At 43.2% G+C, this 20,539-nt stretch overlaps 2 protein-coding genes across 2 annotated transcripts in view; one reads left to right on the top strand and one right to left on the bottom strand.

Annotated features, from left to right (window-relative positions):
• The first annotated feature begins 1,211 nt into the window (after positions 1 to 1,211).
• LOC134543222 (gustatory receptor 68a-like) lies at positions 1,212 to 3,808 on the top strand. The gene is made up of 3 exons (XM_063388125.1): positions 1,212 to 1,616; positions 2,233 to 2,478; positions 3,239 to 3,808. Exons 1-3 carry the CDS (start codon positions 1,212 to 1,214, stop codon positions 3,806 to 3,808), a joined length of 1,221 nt encoding a protein of 406 aa, XP_063244195.1.
• A 35-nt stretch (positions 3,809 to 3,843) lies between these two features.
• Positions 3,844 to 20,539, bottom strand: part of LOC134543221 (uncharacterized) — a 40,277-nt gene continuing 23,581 nt past the window's right edge. The window contains exon 4 of the mRNA XM_063388124.1: positions 3,844 to 3,961. Coding sequence (XP_063244194.1) covers positions 3,844 to 3,961 — 118 coding nt within the window. The remainder of the gene's footprint in view (positions 3,962 to 20,539) is intronic.

Here is a 20,539-nt window from a genome sequence, read left to right as displayed (position 1 = left end):
GAATTTTTTGGACCAAGCTCGTCCAACCGTTCATCGCAAGGCTGGCTGGTTCGCTCAGGCGCGATTGCTGCGGGGTTTTCACCCCTGCAGAGGTAATTACACCGGGAATTTTCCGCGCCATTCTCCCCGCCGAAACACTGCGCGGTCGGAAATAGCTGCCCCCCCCCCCCCTCAACCCTTCCCAAGAGCCATGAGAGGTTTTGAAAGGGGGAGGGGGTGGGGAGTGAGGCCCGAAGGGAAACTGGCCAGTGGTCAGGGTTTCAATCGCTCGGACACGGACCCGGCCTTCCCCGCGACTCCACAAAGAGGTTCCAGTGGTTACTGCCGAGGTGGGATTCAGCGAATTTGTATTCAGTCGACCTGCTCGGGAACGCACTTTTTTGTCTGCTCGTACAAGTAATACCACGCTCGTAGCTGAGCGATGTGTCGTTTGAAAAAGATATTTGAATCTAATTTCCGGTTAACAATTAATTGGAAAAAAGTATGCAATATCTTAAAATAACCCGATAATGACCAAACATATTTTGTATCTAAGAAGCGTTGGGCATAATGGATGGAAGATTACATGTCAATTCACCAAACGGCTCAAGCTCCAACATCTTAAGTTTGGTTTAAACTTTGGCAGAATGCTTTCAGATGTCTTAAAGGACATAAAGGAAATTACTGAAAAATCTCTTCAACTCAAATTTTAGTCATAATTTGACTAGATATTTTTTAATGAAATATTATTTTCCCTCAGGAATCGACATTTTTAAATTTTATACACAAACTACATGGCCAAACATAGCTGTAGTAGCAACAATATGGAAAATTATATCATTTCAAAAATTGTCTTACTTGACAGGATTTTTGAAGGAGTTCCAGAACTGTAGAGACACTAAATTACCTTGCGAATTGTTGATGGGCTGGCAGGAATATAAAAGAAACTATATACGCTAGTAATTGTTGATGAGGTTGCAGGAATATAAAATGAACTATACAACGATAATAATTGTTGATGGGTTTGCAGGAATGTAAAAGGAATTATATAACCCTAAGAATCGTTGATGGGGTTGCCGGAATATAAAAGGAACTATATAATGCTGATAATTGTTGATGGGGTGGCAGGAATATAAAAGGAACCCTACAACGCTGATAATTGTTGATGGGGTGGCAGGAATATAAAAGGAACCCTACAACGCTGATAATTGTTGATGGGGTATTTCAGGGACATGGAGGCACTGGCGAACCCCTCGGACTTGGTGACGGCTTGCCGCCCGATGATGCACCTGTCCACGGTCTTCGGCCTGTGCCCTGCCCCCGACCCGCCGTCCCGCCCCAGCTGGTGGCTCAAGCTCGCCCACACGCTGCTGGTGGCCGTCTTGGTGCTGAGCGGACTCGGGGCGCTGCTGACGGCGCGCTCGCTCACCGCCTACCGCTACGCCATCCCCACCATGTCGGTGACGGACGCGGCGATGCTGTGCCTGGCGACGACCACCTGCCTCGTCAACTTGGGGGTGTTCGCGGCGTACGGCCGAGAGAGGGCGGCACGCGCACTGCGCCTCCTGCAGGAGGTGGACCGGCAACTGCTGGCGGGCGATGCCCCCCGGGTCTACAGGAAGACAGTGGCCATCCAGGTAACAACGGAGTGCTGGCTTTTTAAAAGCAGCAATTTAAACAAATTTGATTTATTTGTCCAATTTCGTAATTTCAAATTGACAATTTATTGACATTGATTTGATTTCGGTTTATTTCTATAACTAATTGTTCGTGATTATATTTAAACAAATTATTTAAATTAAAGTTGCAAAATTAGTAAATAATATTAAAAATTATAAAAGTATGCAATTTTCCATCAATGTTTTCTTATGACGTTATCACGTAAAATTATCGTCCGTAAACCGACTTTTCAACAAACCCCCCTTTTTTTTTACTATATTTTCACTTGTGAATATCCTGGACGAATATCTTATGCAAGTTTATCACTCAAATTGTCACTTTGAGAAGAGGGTGGCATGAAACCACACAACAATGTCAATGAATATGTGTCTAAATATATTTTACACCTTGCTCAGTTAAGTATGGTTAATTTTACTCTAATTTAATTTTATGCTTTCATAGATTCTCAAACAAAAATTGAAGGTTATATTTCACTTTGCGCAATCATGGGAGTTATGAGAAGATTCCAGAATTTAAACATTTAAAGTTTCATATTCAGCACAATATTTTTGAAGACGAGCCAACTTTCAACAGGTGGTGGAACTGGGTGTGGTGCTGTTCCTGGTGGTGTTGGTGTTTTGCTACGACAACATCGTGTGGTACGAGGGCATCGTAGACCGCCTGGTGGGGCTGTTCGCCGTCTACTTCACCCAGCTCGTCAACTTGGTGTCCATGCTGCAGCTGGTGAACCTCGTGCTGGCGATTGGTCACCGTCAGGGCAGGATCAACGACAAGCTCTCCTCGGGGGAGCTGTTCGCCGACCCTGCGTCCGAGAAGCAGGTGAGGCATCAAACCAGCAGCAGGACAGGGTCAAAGCGTATTATTTAACAATGAATCCTTAGGCTATTTCACTTGTATGTGCTGTAAGGAGTCTAAAGGTAGGTGGATAAATTTAGAAATAGTTCGTTTCTTAGAAAATAATTTATAGGCTATTTAATTTTCATGATTTTGATTTCCTATTTAAATAAATGAACACACCTTGATACACATCTTCTCCAACCATCGCGCAGGATTGCTGTGTTGAACTTGTCCGTGGCCTTATAGCAATAGTAATTTTTGTTGGGCATAATGGACCCTGCCATAATCTCATTACACTCAGTTAACTTGTTACGCAGCGCAGGTATACGAGCTCTCGTCTTCACGTGGCGTCAACTCTGAGATTGAGCCCGGTGCGACGTTACACCCATGGACGAGTGCTAGCTCGTCTGCCCTCGGGGCATCAGTCGGGTTTTGGAGTCGCTTTAGGACAACACTTTAATATTGTGACGATGTAAGCTTTTGGACATACGCCATTGCTAAGCATTTTCCAACTTCCTCAGAGAAATATGCATACTGGGTCCATACCGGGCTTTGATATTATCTTTGAAAGATTTGTGCAATGGGAGTGCATGACTTGATGTAAGCTTTTGGACATACGCCATTGCTAATTATTAAAATTTGATCAATTGTAAGGAAGACTTAAGAAGCCACACTACTTGAATGCAGGGTTTGATTGGAGCTAAGAGCCAGTGGTTCGGACTGGTGGAATGGTGTCGCGCAGGACAACGGCACCTCGGTGGACGGCGGCGGGGTGGTCCTGGGGGTGGACGAGCTGACCCAGGCGGCGCGCGTGAGGGACCTGACCCGCCAGCTCGACGCCCTCTGCGACGCCGCGCGCTGCGCCAACGTGGCCTTCGGCGTCCAGGCGCTGCTCGACGCGAGCACGGTGCTGGTGACCGTCACCTCGGACGTGTACTTCGCCGTGACCTTCGCGCAGGTGGAGCTCTCGGGGCAGCCGGCGCCGCGCCGGGCGTGGGACGGCCTGCTCGTCAGCCTGCTGTGGACGGCGGTGAACCTGGGCAAGTCCCTGGGCGTGGTGTCGGCGTGCAGCTGGGCGCGTGCGCGCTCCCGGCGCGGCGCCGTGCTGGCCCAGAAGGCGCTCCTCAGGGAGGACGTGCGCTCCGACGCCGTCACCGAGCTGCAGCTGCTGGTGCAGCAGACGGCACTCGGGAGGGTGCGCTTCACCGCGTGGGGGTTCTTCCCTCTCAGCCACTCCACCTTCTGCGGCATGATAGGTGCCATCACCATGTACCTCGTCATCTTGCTGCAGTTCCAGCAGATCACCAAGTGATGCTTCCCTGCTCTTACTGTGTGGACTCATGCTGCCTAACTCCATTTCAGGAATCTCAGATGGTCGGTGTCATCATCATGCACCTTGTCATCTTGCTGCAGTTCCAGCAGATCACCAAGTGATGCTTCCTTGCTCTTCTTGTGTGGACTCATCCTGCCTAATTCCATTCAGAAAACTCATGGTGGGTGTCATCACCATGTACCTCGTCATCTTGCTGCAGTTCCAGCAGATCATCAAGTGATGCTTCCTTGCTCTTCCTGAGTGGACTCATCCTGCCTAACTCCATTTCAGAAATCTCAGATGGTCGGTGTCATCATCATGCACCTTGTCATCTTGCTGCAGTTCCAGCAGATCACCAAGTGATGCTTCCTTGCTCTTCCTGTGTGGACTCATCCTGCCTAACTCCATTCAGAAAACTCATGGTGGGTGTCATCACCATGTACCTCGTCATCTTGCTGCAGTTCCAGCAGATCACAAAGTGATGCTTCCTTGCTCTTCCTGTGTGGACTCATCCTGCCTAACTCCATTCAGAAAACTCATGGTGGGTGTCATCACCATGTACCTCGTCATCTTGCTGCAGTTCCAGCAGATCACCAAGTGATGCTTCCTTGCTTTTCCTGAGTGGACTCATCCTGCTTAACTCCATTTCAGGAATCTCAGATGGTCGGTGTCATCATCATGCACCTTGTCATCTTGCTGCAGTTTCAGCAGATCACCAAGTGATGCTTCCTTGCTCTTCCTGAGTGGACTCATCCTGCCTAACTCCATTTTATACATTTCAGATGATTTGCGTCATCACCATGTACCTTGTAATCTTGCTGCAGTTCCAGCAGATCACCAAGTGATGCTTCCTTGCTCTCTAGTTGTACGTATGTCATCACCTTACTTATTTCCAGAGGATACCTGAGAGAGATTTTTCAGTAATGGTACAATTATATGTTACATAGAAGGTAAAATATCCATTTATGTTGTAATGCTGTAACAGTCCCAAAAGTTGGAAAGTGCCACTTTATTTTACTTTATATTACACGGAATGTATTAGCTTATCAATAATTAAGGGGATACCCCCTTTCAAACTATATTTTTAATAGCACTGCAATGTGGCATGTTTTGGACCACGACTTCATACCAGAAATACTAAAATTTCAGTAGATGATAAAATTATATTTTCTTGGACTGCCTGCAAAATTTACTTTACTGTTTGTAAATTAACAGAGGTCAACCATGCACTTTGTAGTCTTCTTGCAACAAATAAGGTGGTGGGTATTATTTCGCTGTTTTTGTGGAGTAAAGACATTCAAGAATCCATCACTGTTTCGCCTTCTGTAACATGTCGTAAAGTTTTAAGAACATGAACATCTAAGTCGAGTATGGTAGCTGGCAATGAAAAGCTCTTTGAGGACCTATTTATTAAAGAAACTAAATGAAATACGAAATACGTTTTAGAGCATTGATGTATGGTGAATGGAAAATTATTTTACATGTAATTTTCTTTAAATCATATACTTATTTGGACATAGGTATAGCAAGAGATTCCACCTCAACGCTACCATATAAACATTAAACTTTCTTTACTTTGGCTTCTGTTTATTGTGTGTATACCACGGACGCTGTATTTTCACTAAATACGGATATATGACAATACACGGGTGAAAGTCCAGTCGCCAAGCACATTAATATTAGTCTCTGTATTTATTTAATTATTAAGAATATTTTTCAAGGACAACCTGGCAATTAATTACAAAACCATAAGATCATAAGGTCAAAGTCACGTACATTCTAGCCTAGAGTGGCAGCCAGAGGAAAACGAATTATGTATCAACTATGCCTTAGAGTATTTAATTTATTTATATTGTATGTATGTTTTAATGATGCGTGTCAATGAATTGATTGTAAATTATTAAGAATATTTTTGTATATGATTTTATTGTAGTTGTGCAATGAATAAACCTTCAGCCGAAATTCAGATTGATTTACTTCCGCCAGCCTTTGAATGCTTCAATGTTCATGTTGCTGTCGCTCACACCAGTCACTTGTGCGTACCATTAACCGGAAGTGCGAGCATGCCGAACTTCCGACCTCACGACTAAACGCTGGCTTCTAAACTCCTGTTCTTTGGGTGTTCCGTGTGTGTGCCCTGATGGGGTGGGGCCTTAACGAACTGATTTTCATGTTAGTCGCGAATAACGACAGTTCCGAACTTTCTATCTAGTCGATTGTGTTGGTTGTACGGTGCCCACCACCACCCAGTGCAGGTCTGAACACCGAGCAGAACAGCAGGAGTTCACCGGCCGAGCTGCAGGAGTCGTGAAGCAGTGCACGACTGCCTCACGCTCGGATAATATCGAGGCTGAAAACTGCCAGCTGGACTATTAACTGCTTCATAAATGGAACTGAAATAATACTTTAAGTAGTAAATTAATTTAAAATTTTTCCCGAATATCTAGCTTAATATCTACGTATTTTAAAGATGGCGGACGTGACATCATCCAATATGGCGGCCGAGGTCGTCATGACCTCAACGGCTTAGGGCGGCTTGCTTTTAGGAGTCTAAAGCTGCTTATAGAATTTTTTTTTCTAAGGCAAAAGTCTTTAGAGGCATTTCGAATTTTAGAGTTTTTGAATTTTTGGGAATAAAAACGGGAAATTTTCCCTTAAGACAGGATTTTTTTTCCTCGAAATAAGGAAATGTTTTAATTTTTCTCATTTTTGAGGGTTTTGTTTAGCGAAATGTTTTTTCTTTAAAAAAAACACGGAAATTTTGGCTAATATTTGGCAAATGTTAACAAATTTTGAAGGTAACGGTCAAAGATAAGGATCGTCCAAGATGGCCGTCGTGATGTCACAATACAAGATGGCGGACACCGCCACCAACACCACACTCCTACTCCAGGGCACGGACCTGCTTCACTATACTACTCCTGTACCACCACAGGTGTCTGTGAGTTGGAACAGTAACGTGAAAGCGTGTAACCGAAGGTCGGAAACAGCCGGGAGTTAATCCCGCGCGGTTCTCTTGCGCTCGCGAAGTCTTAACTGTGAAACGGGAAAAAGATAGATGCTCGCTGGACTCCTACAGGGGATACACTGTACATTACATTAAAAAAATATATAGTGAACCGTAAATGAAGAAGAAAAAAATCTGAAAGCACTGAGGTTTTTTTTACTTTATTATTATTATAATTTTGTTCGCACATCGCACCACCGTCTTATTATGCGCGGTTCTTGTCCCGCGGGGATAGCCGCTGCGGCCAATGTTTTATTCAGCGAGCCCGCGCTGACGTGCAAGTCTCCCCCCCTCCCCCGGGTCTCCAGGGTGGGGCAGGGGGAGAGGAGGGGGGACACTATGAGGCTCATGAGGCAGTCCTCAGCCTCGCGCCTCGCGCAGTGTCGGGCGAGGCGATGGTCGCCTTCAGCATGACTCAGCCGAGTGAAGCTCATATTATATTACTTATTGCTAGAGACCTGCAAAATTCGCGGTTTAGATGGCTTTCAGGATAGACTGCACATTCCTCTGTACACTCGGGCAAATAACGCAAGTTCATTGGCTGCCGACTTGTAAGTCGTCTCAGCTGGTTTGTCTGTGATTCGATCCTTCTTTGGTTTGAGGGTTTATAATTGGTTGAGATTCGTCCAGATGAACAGTAAGCCAATAGCAAAATTATATAAGAAGTATATGTGGTTGAATTCTAGCCTATCACCGAATGAATCCGCAAATTTTGCAGGTCTATACTCATTGCTCTTTGCGGGGGGGGGGGGGGGGAGGTATAAAATGCTTTACAAGGAAATTCTCAAACCAGCTACCAAAATATTTTTGTTTGTAAGTCACGTGTAATATATATATGTATATATACATATATATGTATATATACATATAAATTGACTTTAGGCACTGCCTACAGGCGTAGGTAGATTTCGAAGAATAATTTTTCTCCTGGAAATGTTCTGAAAACTCCTATAAACAACCAGGACGATTCTGGAAATTCATGTACATTACATCCTATTACGTTCTCCAATATTGCAAAATGTTTGATAGAATATTTTCTTGTATCCCATGCAGCGAGATTGTTTCGAATGTTATCAACTCGATGCATCCAGCATTGAACAGCTTAGCACGAATGTGTATCATACCTAACGGTGCCAATAGTGATTGACCTTCGAAAACACGGTGGAACCGCGACGCGAGCTCAGGGTTAAAGTGGGCCCCGAACCACGAGTGGGACATCGTCAGTTCAGGTCTCTGAAGGGATGACTAGGTGTGAGGTGGCTTGTGTACTCACGCATGTACTACACGTGGTACACGAAAGTCAAGGGATTTCTCCCCCCCTTTTTTTTGTTAACCGAGCACTCTTAGCCTTGGCCTTACCGGCCTGGGGCCCCCACGGGCGTGGATACGGGAAACAGGAGAGGTGTTGGAGATCCGGCTATGACCAGAGGCTGAGGCTACCCATCCCAGTATAGACACCACCGTCACCCCCTGCCTCACTCAGCTAACCAGACAAGTGGCTGCGTCCTAAGCTTTTAGACGAATTCAGCATTGCTGGCACCTACCCCGTTCTCCCACCTCACACTGGAACCCCTCAATCACCCAGTGAACCCGTGGTCCGGTGGAGGCCTATCCAACCTCTACTAGCTGCTACACGTGGTACAGTGACAGGTTATGAAACACTCCTGTCCCCTTTGGGGGTCGACCCCACATCCTGCCGGCCAAGGAGGGGGGGGGGTCACCAACACCCCCCTCCGCCACCGCGGCGAGAGGTGTTCGTACCCCGCCCGGCGAGACAGTGGCTCCCGGAGAGCAATTAGACCTAATTACACAGTCGAGAATGGCCAAGCGGCGATTACCTGTCTCCAGGAACTGGTTCGGCTGACACCACGCAGGTGTTTTGCGCCGTTAGTTTTTACTCGGTTCAAAACACGGAGATACTAGTCCACGGAGCGGGTGTCCGTTCCAAAGTTCAAGTGATCCAGGTCAGCTATTGGTTGAACCAAACAGACCATAGTAGTGTTTGTTCGCAGGCTTTCACGGCCATTGTCTGAAGTAGCTTGGCTTCTGGGTTGTAGCCGTGTCCTTGGCGGATAATTCACCGACGTTTCGGTCGACATTGCAGTCGCCATCATCAGGGAGCAGTTGCCTACTGATGATGGCGACTGCAATGTCGACCGAAACGTCGGTGAGTTATTCGCCAAGGACACGGCTACAACCCAGAAGCCAAGCTACTATAGTGGTGTTTATTTATTTTTGAAATAATGAAATCGCACAGCTTTGCAGATGATTTCCAAATAACATGAAAATGATTGTTCAAAATAAAACAAAAGCACACTTAACAAACCACGTCGAAAACATGTAAAAGTTACGTCAATAATTTTGAGCTTTGTTCAGTTCACGGGAAGCTATTGGAGAGTTTCCCGAGAGACCACGACCAGCAGAGGCAATTAAACCAGTGACCTTGACCCTAAATAAATAATACAATAAGTCACCCTCCCAGCTCGACGTTGTATGGAATATCCTACGTCAACTTCCAAGAACCGAGTGTGCACTCATGAGTGTTCTGGCAACCGGCATGAACGTGGGAATCCTGTCCTCTCGGAGTTCTTGTTTGTTGGAAGTCTTGCAAGAGACATCCCCCCCCCCTCCCAACCCTTAGCGGTACACCCACCAGCATGGCGGAACACCGCTCTTGCCAGACGGCGGCTTTGTCTCTGCGGAGGTCCGCTTGTTCCAGCGGCCTAATGCGATTACCCTGGCTGGAAGGGGGTGGTTCTGTAGGGGTTGCTGGGCCGCTACCCAGGTGTTCCCCCTCCCCACCAGACAACAGGAGGGGGCACGTCATGATTTACTACCCTCTGCTACCCGCTGGTCGGAGCCCCTGCGGGCTAGATCACCCGCACGGCGCCGGGAGATTAAAACCCCTTCCCTTCCCCTCCCCGCGTCTACCTATGGCGTGCTGTGGGGTCCACTCGTTCCTCCTACTGCCCGTTCCTGCACGAGTCGCACCGCGGCCGCGACGATATCACGTTCCGTTTTACTCCTGGTGTGCATTAGGGGCATCGGCTGAAGCTCAGCAGAACGAGGAATGACCTTACTTCATCAAAATAAAGGAGTTCACTTTGTACAGATTTGTTTATTTTAATAACCTTAATATTAGTTTCAAAGGATTTTTAATTATTTTTAACTACAATATATTATTCCATGAGCTCCCGCGCCACTCTTATACCACATTGCACGCTTTCCAATGAACTGAATCAATTAATGAAATTGCATTTACCAAATTTGGAGCACGCACTGTACAAATATTTTCATGACATAAAACCATTTTTAGGAACTGGCTTTAAATTAATTTTCTTGAAAATACACATATTTAACTGTGTTAATTTTGCAGGAAATTCCTGTAGAATAATTTAATCTAGTTGTTTATCTGAACAAGCAATTATTGTATACTATCAAATTAGTCTAACCATTTTTTTATAAAATCACATAGATGTATCGGACAGTGTATAGGTTATCTCTTGTGGTATTGCAAAACAAAATTTTCTAAACAAAGTTTTAAAATATATTTTTTAAATATTTTCTTTTAAACTATTAATACATTTATTTATTTTATAATGTTTGGTGGAATATAGTTAAAAGACTGGCACCAACAGAATAAAAAGTCGACATGTTCTGCGGAAGTAGTACTATAGCCATCCCCGGAAGCGCTATGCCCCAAGAAAGCGGAGTTGGGGGGAGGGAGGTGACGAGTTACGGAGGGATGTAGGGTCGCCGCGGATGAATACCTGACAAACGAGGCTGCGGGCACAAGGGCTGCGATTGTGCCTCTAAGGGGTTGGTGGTGTGGTAGAGGGGGTGGAGTGGGGGGAGGATCACACAATCGCGAGAGCTTCATTTTCCTCAGACTCGTCTTCGATTTCTCGCCTCACGGAAAAAAAGAAATATCGGCCAATCCCTTAGTCCCGAGAAATCGTCGGGCGATTCAGAAGAAACAAATCGTCGCTGATGGGAATGCAAATTACAAACAGCTTTCCTTCTCCCTCCTTGAAGACCGATTCACACGAAATATGTTTTTTTTCCTCTCTCCCAAGGGCACCTGAGTGAAAAACCCAAAGGCTCTAAAATCTTGCACTTTCGGTTGGTTCATTTGGATAACTTTTCAAAAAGTTATTTAATAAAATAAATATATGGAAATTTGTTTTGGTAAAAAATACTTATTTTTGTAAACGTGATTATATGTAACTGTGTTGTAGATGTTTAGGGAGAACTTATGCAAACACTTTTTACAGCTTTTAAATAAAAGGCAAGTCCAACACTTTTATACATCATACATTCGATGGAGCTATGTGCTACTCTTTTTGCGAGTTATAACTACATTACTAAATTGGAATTAATAGTCACGTTTTAAGAATGAATAAATTCTATTATATTTCGTCAGATGTCCGCTCCACTCGAGGCACTTCCCTCTTCTTTCAGACACACGCACGCCACTGCAATGACGAACCAAGGTGGGGATAAGTGGCCAAAGGTTGGGCAAAAGCCACAGGAATCCAAGGCCCGGGGACAGAAGTTCATTTGTACAGCAGTAAAAATCACTGTTGGCTCAGTTAAACCGAACCACTGAAGCGATCAGTAACCTTTCAGTGATGAAGTTAAGATATTTATACTTCTCTACAGTTGAATTTGACACCTATATAGTTATTTTATAATTTTAATTGATTCGTTTATTGACGGTAAGCTAGAGTACGGAAGATTTACAATATTTTATTAAAAAAACCGTTTATGAAGCTCGCTATTAGTGAATGCTTCATGGAAATGCTTTCCGCAGGTTAAGAAAATCTCGGTAATTGCTTTGAACGTAGTGTGAGTTTGCTTGGTGACCATTTCAATGTAATCAACATACTTCCAGCCGTTTTCTGAAGGCATCAAGGAAATGATTGCTGTTCGCTGTCAAGAATTTTTATAACTGACTGGCGATACATTAAAATCCGCTACTTTTTCAAACGTTTAGGCAAGTTTGAAAAAAAAATTGTGAGTGATTACGAAATAAATATTCAATTTCTGGTTTATTTCACGCATGACTGACGCAACTGAACAGCTGTAATTTTAAATTTGCCTTGTTTCTTGTTATTTTTTTTATTTTAATTTTTTTAACACGCTCCGCGTATTAAATTTACTCCGCGCATTTTGTTACAACTCGGCACGAATGTGAATAACAGTTGGGTTTCACTGAATCACGTGTGTTCACAGCCGGATGACTAAGGCCGTCTGACGTCCGGTCAGCTGTTCCACTTCGTCCAGCGATCGACAAACCGCCAGCCCTTCAGTTTTTTATAGATATTTTCGGAATAGCATTGACCCACGACGTTGAACAGATCGGACAGCCAGAAATGTTTCTTTGGGACGTTAATTGCTCTACGTATGCTGGGATTGCCACTTATGAACATGTTTATTGTTGTTAATTATATTTTAATGGTCTAATTAAGAGTAATTAAAAAAAAAACACTTTGGCAGAAAACAGTGTCAGAAGACCACTCATTTATGGTTTAAAAATGGTGACAAGTTCCACGGCATAGACTATACTCTGACCACTGCAGTCCGTATACCACTACACCATTAGTTCTGCAGAACTAAGAAGAAAAGGGAACTTCTTCTTTTCAAGGAGATACGGACTCAAACATTCACCAAGAGAACAAATAAATCACCCCTGGACAAATGTACATGAAACGATTTTTTCTAGTCGGGAGGTAAACAAAAAAAAGTCATCCGTAAAGTTTTTGCGCCGCTCTTCAGAAACACGCTCTATATATCACTGCGGCGACGTGTTTTATGTAGTATGATATGGAACGTTTTCTGCCCACTGACTGTCACGTCTTCATACAGCAAATTGATATAAATGGCAAGCAGAAGTGGTGCTTAGTTTGCCACAGTCTTTTGTTTGTCTGGACAGCCTACAAACTTCAAGATGTATCTTTTCATACTAGAAAAACAGAAATACACACAATTAGGAAAACATGTTTTAAAATGAATATTTTTGTAAATTTTTTGGCGAACTCAGTTAGGTAAATTATTATAGTTTCGCAAACATATTTCTATGACTGCGTTTACATACTTCAATCATAATTCAAAATTAAAAAAGTAAAGTGTACTATCTCAAAAAAAATATCTTTAAGAAAGTGAAACTCAGGTAAAACTATTTTTTTATATTAGGTTAGATTGCACAAAACTTAAAAATTCCTACTTTTCAAATGCTACTAGCAGTTAACTAGGAGCATAGTAAAAGCAACAGTGGGTATGAACTTACTAGGTAAATTAAAGTACTAAATATAATTAATAATGACATTAAAATTCCCAAAATAAATAAACATAATAAAAATTATGTATGTTTCAAAGGGCCTTAAACTTGTTGCGCGCAAAAACCTTAATCTAAGACATATGGGTAGGGACCGGAAAAATTCGCGGATTCAATGACCTCTAGGATAGCCTCCATTATCCTCTGCACTTCTCAAGTAAACACGCGTGTTCATTGGGTACTAAATTGTGAGTCGTCTCCACTGGGTAGCTTGTGATTCGACGCTTCTTTGGTCGATAGTCTCTCATTGGCCCAGAGAGCTCCAGTTAAACTGCGAGCCAATAGCAGAACCAGCAGAATTGTACACATGTTTGAATTTCAGCCTATCACGAAATGAATCCGCGAATTTTTCCGGACTCTACAAATGGGTCTTCACTTCTCTCAAGAGCGGGAACGTTAGCTGGGGCCACAGAAACAGCAAACAGTATTGAAAATGAAAGTGCAAGATCTTGTTAGCATAGCTTCACAAAAGCGAGGTTGATTTCGCAATTCCACAACTTGGCTCGCTGATTCAGGCCTAGTATGCAAAACGTCGAACTGCACCCGATGTAGAGTGACGTAGTGGTAGTAGTAGTAGTATGGTCAGGTTGACACCAGCTTAATTTAGTAATATGTCATTAACGTAGAGCATAACGTTTAAATAAACGCATTTTTCAACCATTAAAATAAGAGTAAAGCCAGTTTGTATGCAATAACTAAAATGATGAATAAACGTCTGACTTGATGGTCGGTGTGATGGAGAAGGTTGTTTAAAATGTACTCGCCAGACACTTTAACAAGGCTCACTGGTAAAATCATTGCACCATAAAGCAGTCAGTTGCAGACTCGTAAGCCCGTTAACACCGACATCTGGTGTAGTTTATTCGCCGGGGAGCCGACCTAATTGCCGCGGCAGACGTGATACAACGACTGTTAGTGCACAGCCGCGCGCGAGCCTCCGTCAGTCGCCGCCAGGCGCGCTGTCGGCGCCCACTCTGCGTGACGTCACCGGGGCTCCCCCAACGAAACAGTATTCTTACAACGGTAGTTTTTGAAGTGAAACTCCTTTGGGCGCGATGGGAGTAAGATATACAGTGGCATAGCTAAGGTGACTAGCGCCCCTGGCCAGAATTGAAAATGGCGCCCCCTCTTGGATTAAAAGAGGGGGGGGGGGAGAGGGTTCAGTAACGCGAACACCCCCCCCCCCTCTTCTGACGCCCCTGGTGGGGGCCATACCTGCCAACCGCTTTCTACGCCACTGAAGATATCATGGCCGAATTTTAATGCAACGTTTTTGTGAAACATTGTTGTGAAGCGATTATTATTTTTCCCTAACATGACAAAGAAACTCAGTGTGTTTGGGAGGGGTCTGGGTTAGGAAGAGACTCTAAGTGCGTCTCATGCCGGGTTTAAGCCATGCAGGAGAGGTAGCATGCACCATGAGCTAGGACTGGATTGGCCAGCCTTCGCAGCGATTGGCGCCACGACTAACTCCGCCCACTTCTCAACTATATACTAGAAAAATAGATAAGTTGGGCCCAGGTAAAACCTGCATTAGGCACAGGGAAAATCCTGGGCACTTACATGCGGGATGCAGCATTTCATGCTAAACCACACATCTTATAATAATAATGAGTCCACGAGTGTGTAAATATGTCAAGTCCAACCAAGTATTATGCTATTTTAAAATTTTTCCAAACAAATCCCGTGCGTGGAATATTAAATGATTTTATTTAATCAAATTTAAAAAAAAATAAAAAAAATTAGGATTCTTGAATACTCGAAAAAAAAAAAGCCACAAAACTCCGCGCTGTGTTATTTGTAGAAAATTTCTTCACACACACACACACACACTCACTCTCTCTCTCTCTCTGCCGTTTTACCTCTTACGATATACTTCACTAGTCGAGGTTTGAATTTCCAAAGAGGTTTCACTTCTATCACGTGAACTGACTTACACGCGAGTTTTTAAAGTAAAGCTTATAAAATAATATAAACTGCATAAAAGTAATAAATAATAGTATTAAAGACCAAAATAAAATAAAAAAACTAATATATTAGGCACTAGATTACTTAAAATCACTACACATAGAAAAAAAAAGCAATGAAAACCTTGCCATCTTTTACAATGCTAAAAGAAATAAAATAAAATTGCAAGTGGCCACATCTTTGAGCTTGAACCCTAGGTGAAAGTTATAACATTATTATGAAATGTAGATTTTTAAATAAAATATTTACTGTACTAAACATAGATTTACCCTTGGTATTTGAAGTTTTTTTTCGTAAGCATCACATGAAAATAGCTTTCCTGATCTTCACATACAACATGTTACGCCAAACCTGTCATAATCCTGTTGAATCAAGGCCACCAATTAAAAACTAGCCATTAATGATTGATCGCAACAGGAGCGAATGAATGATAATCACGCCTGAGCGCGGTCGCCCACGAAGGGAAAAGCTCTCTGCTTCATCAACCACAATTTTTCGCTCGATGTCGTAAATCTTTTTCCGGTTTCGATCTCCGCTCGTTTCAGAAGCCACTTGGACGGCCGTTTTTAATTCCCCGCGGCGCAGCAAGACGGCGCTGAACGCCATCCGTGATGGATTGCACCTTTTGGGGAATTTAATGTTCGCGTTAAGCCGCTCCTGCTTCGCGTCACACGATTGATTTTTTTCACGACCGTACAAATTCGCGCACCTTTTCCCTTTGCTCTTGCGGAGAACTTGTTGGCTATGTGTGCCTTCCTGGAAAACAACCAGAAACATTTTTTTTTGTGTTTTATTTTTTGACGTGATAACGTCTTATAAATCGATGAACGCCGGCTGCACGCACGAAAAAGCATTACTCATTGTCACGTTCCGCCCGAGCCGAGCGTGCAAGAACCGGCCAACCACCGTGCGAGAAAATCTTCTATAATATCAAACAGGTTAAGGCGGGCTTTTTAAAAAAGGCAATTTAAAAAATTTGATTTATTTGTCCAATTTCGTAATTTCTAATTAACAATTGATAGACATTGATTTGATTTCAGTTTATTTATATAACTAATTGTTCGTGGTTATATTTAATCAATTTATTAAAATTAAATTTGCAAAAAACTGTAAAAAATATTTGAAAATGAAAAAGTATGCAATTTTTCATCAATGTTTTCTCATGACGTTATCACGATAAATTATCGTCCGTAAACCGACTTTACAGACAACCCCCCTTTTTTCTTCTAAATTTGCTGGGTTTTCAGAATTTTCGTGTGCATTGCTAAACGCATAAGCCCAACCGCGAAAAAATCCTGGGCATACGACATTGCTGTTTAAGCCGGTTGTCATAGAAGTCACATCTTATGTGCTGTCATTTTCTCTGACCGCATTCTTTCAGTGGAAAATCTTTGTGTTGTCTAAGCACGTAACGCTTGACCTCAGCTGATATTGGCGTCAAATGACGTCCTTTTTTAGACACCCCCTGTGTGCTTTCGTCGTCTCTGTCAAGCGCAGAAAGAGTTTATTCCTCCTATCAGAGCCAACATCGAAATAAATCCCATAGTTTTTTAAGACAAACAAACATGCAATGCTTTCCCTCGCGAGAAGACAACACACTATTGTTTTGGAGAATACGTGATACATTCACGTAACCTTGCAGAATAAAACCACATTTTTATCTCTTTCTGTTCCATCTCAGCCAGGGGGAATTCAGACACTAATAATAAAACGAAGGCAGTATTAACTTATTCACCAAATTATTCCTTGTTGTTTTGTGACTGTTTCTGATTCTTTAATCGGATTAATATATTTTAGCCAGTGTACTGGCAGTTTTTCTTTGAACATTAAACTTTATAACTGATTTAAGGAACTTAAGGTTAAATAACCTGAATGGTTAGTATATTCTCTTCGCGAAGAAAAAAAACACTTTATTTTGTTAAGCCAAGATAAGGAGTGTTGATATTGCTTATGATCACCGTGTTCACGACTGCAATACGGAAAAAAAAACACATTCTCTTAAAAGGCAAGAAGATGCATAGCCGACATATTTCGTCCTGTCACACAAAGTAATAATTACAAGGATAAAAAAAATATCAAGCAGAAAATCATTCTTGTCTCCTTCGTCGTAATGACGTACCGCGAAGATGAGACCTCAGAGCTTTGTAGTCGCGCGAACAGTAACTTACGGCAGTTTATTTTTGTCCTCTTCTCTGGGAATGAGTGCTCACTTATGGTGATTTACACTCTGGCGTGGGGCACGTTGGTTGAGAAACAGAAACCACTCTTCATCACGCATCGGAGCAACTATTAAAAAAAGAAAAACCTGCATCATCGACGGCCGGGTGATTACATGATCCCCCCGGAGCTATTTTCCCACGATCGTAGCGTGGAGATCGCTGCAAAAGATGAACCCAATTTTGAAAAAAAAGAAACCTACGTTGTTAGCCAGAGAAAATAAGTTATTTTCCGTAGAAATTATGGCAAAACGTGATTTGTCAATGCTGGGATTATTTCGTGTTTCAGTCGCACCGCCTACCCGGCGCTAGGACTGCCAGAGTTTGAAGACTGGTAATGAAGATTGAAAGATGGCACATATTTGACGTTTTGGAAATTTGTTTGTGAAGTCGTTTGATTACTGTGCTCGAGAAATGTGATGTTGGTGATTCTAGAGACCGGAAAAATTCGCGGATTCATTTCGCATTATGCTAGAATCCAAACAACTGTACCTTCATATTGCTTCTGTGATTGGCTTACAGTTTGTCTGAAGGACTTTGAGCCAATGGAAAACCTCCAACCAAAAAAGTATCGAATCGCTAGCGTCCCAGTTGACAGATGTCACGAGTCAATAGCCAATGAGCAGGCGGCATTTGCCTGAGTATGTAGGGAGTTGTGGAGTCTATCCTAGAGGTCATTGAAAGCGCGAATTTTTCCAGTCTCTAGTGATTGGTTGCCATCGCTGCATTCAAAACTGCCAGCCCACCAGGATGAGGGGAGGAGAGGGGAAGTCGGTACCTGGAGTACCGCGCCGACCAATCACGCGGTCCCAGCCTGGACTGACGTCACGGCTCGCAGCAAACTGGCCAATCCGCGTCCCGGCTGCTACCTGCTCGACGAGCAATTAAAAGAGACCTGAAAAATTCGCGGATTCTTTTCGTGACATGCTACAATTCAAATAATTATACCTTAGTGCTGCTTCAGCCATTGGTCCAGTGTTAATCTGGAGGACTGAGGGCCAATTAGAGACCCTCACTCGTAGAAGTGTCGAATCACAGGCCACCCAGTCGAGACGACTCACAAGTCAGCAGCCAATGAACAGTTGGCATTTGCCCGAGTGTGTAGAGGATATTGGAGTCTATCCTGAAGGTCATTGAACCCGCGAATTTTTCCGGTCTCTAGCAATTAACACTGTCCCTCCAATCAGAACAAAAAAAAAGAATAATCAATACAATAAAAACTGCGTCGCAGTATTCGGTTCAGATACTTGACGCAGAGAGGTGACGCAGTGGAAAGGCACTGCGCTCGCTCAACAGAGGACCCGGGTTCTGATCTCGGACGGGACTTCTTGATTCTACATTTCCCATTGTTCGCAGATCTCACTCCAACAAGTGCTGCTACGACTCGCCACTGCAGGCCTCGGCTCTCAACACTCCTGTTACTGTGCGTGCGTCACCGTTATTTGTGACCTCGCTGTCAAAGAATAAACTTATATTTGAAAAACTTTAATAAACACGATTTTTTGTTGTGTGAACTAAAAATTATTATTTTTTCATTAATTTTTAGTTTATGTTGATAAATACATTTTTTTATAAATTCCTCGACATGCACCACAAAATAAATTTTCAATGTCCCAAAGATTTTGGGGGCAATAGACCCTCTCCGGGGCCCGATGGTGCCCAAAGGCCCGGAAGCAAGTTAAAATCTACGTACATAATTGACTTTCAAAAAATCGGGGGCAAATTTCATCTCCCCTGGGCCCAACGGGAAAAAAGGGGGGGAGGGGGGAGTTATGTCCACGAATGGTTAGGAAACACTCTAAATCGAAAGAGAATCGATTTTTTAAATTTTAGAAATTTTCTGGATTTGACTCCCGTACCCTTCAGGAAAATGCGGGAAATGAAGGGACTGCATCAACAGAGCTCTCTACGCTGCTGGTCGAACAAGAAGGAACTCGAGCGCGCTGGCAGCGAATATAAAACTCAAGGCACTCACAGTTACCACTTTTTTTTTTTTTTGGACGGGGGACGAATCATCGCACAAAGAGGAGAAGGAAAACAATCCCAGAAACGTATATAGTTTAACGCTCTCTTTATAACTCTATGGCCAAGTACCTATTCTTAGTTATTACGTTTGACGTAAACGTTGCATTAAAATACGGCCTAAAGTTTTTTGACATGACAACGTCTAATAAATCGATGAACGCCGGCTGCACGCACGAAAAAGTGTCCCGTAACGCACATTGTCCCGTTACGCTGAGTCCCATTACGCTCATTGTACGCTTGCGCTGCATCCAGCTCTCTTCCACTCGATTGGAACAACCATCGATTTGACTTTTTCGAGGCACATTAAACTTTAAACCTCCCATTCGTTTCCTACTTTTCATACCATCGTCCTATCCTTAAATGAATAACACAGATTGGAAGAAGTTAAATAGCAAACATGTATAAAAGTTATAGTTAAAATAATTTCTTCGTTAAAGTAATAAAAATATTTGAATTAATGAGTGCATATAAAAGTAAATTTATCAATTAAATTGTAGATTTAATTTCACTCCTTCTTTGTATCCATACAAAATAGTGATAATCCAATAAAAATGATTTAATTTTGTTCATAAAAGTATGCAATCATTTCATCAATATCTGTTATGACGTTGTCACGTTAAACTATCGTCCGTAAACCGACTTTACAGACAACCAATTTTTTTTACTCTCCACGCGCCCGAAAGAAGTTCGCTTCAGAAACGTTCATGTTACCTGTGCGACTCCAGAGTTGCCGGTATTCTGCGGCGCCGAGGGCATGTTCATGCTCGCGGCGACTCCATGCGACATGCGAGAACAGCACCTCGTCCCACGACGCCTCATGCGCCGCGATACTCCGTCAGCTGGACCTCATAAATCTCTCAGCTGCGTGACGTTTCTCCGTGCGGGGAGTTATTATCGCGGCGAGATAAGTGGTGGCCAGTACCTCCCTCCCCCCTCGGCTGATGCATAACTCTCTCTCCCCTCCTTCCTTCCTGTCGGCCAACCAGGTGCCACAGCTAGCAATATGCAACCCGGCCAATAATCCGGACTCACCAGTGTTCTGCAGACGTATTTAACCTTGCTACGCGTTGAGGAATATGTTTTTGCTGAATAAATCTTTCGGAATAGTTGTAAAAGCTCCCAGGAAAAAAATTCGGTCATGGGGACTGTCAACAGAAGTGAAAACTTAAAAACTTTGT

The sequence above is a fragment of the Bacillus rossius genome, assembly GCF_032445375.1.
Source record: "Bacillus rossius redtenbacheri isolate Brsri chromosome 9 unlocalized genomic scaffold, Brsri_v3 Brsri_v3_scf9_2, whole genome shotgun sequence".
In the NCBI taxonomy this organism is placed as follows: Eukaryota; Metazoa; Arthropoda; class Insecta; order Phasmatodea; family Bacillidae; genus Bacillus; species Bacillus rossius.
Note: the sequence above shows the minus strand (reverse complement) of the source record. Positions and strands in the feature narration are given on the sequence as shown.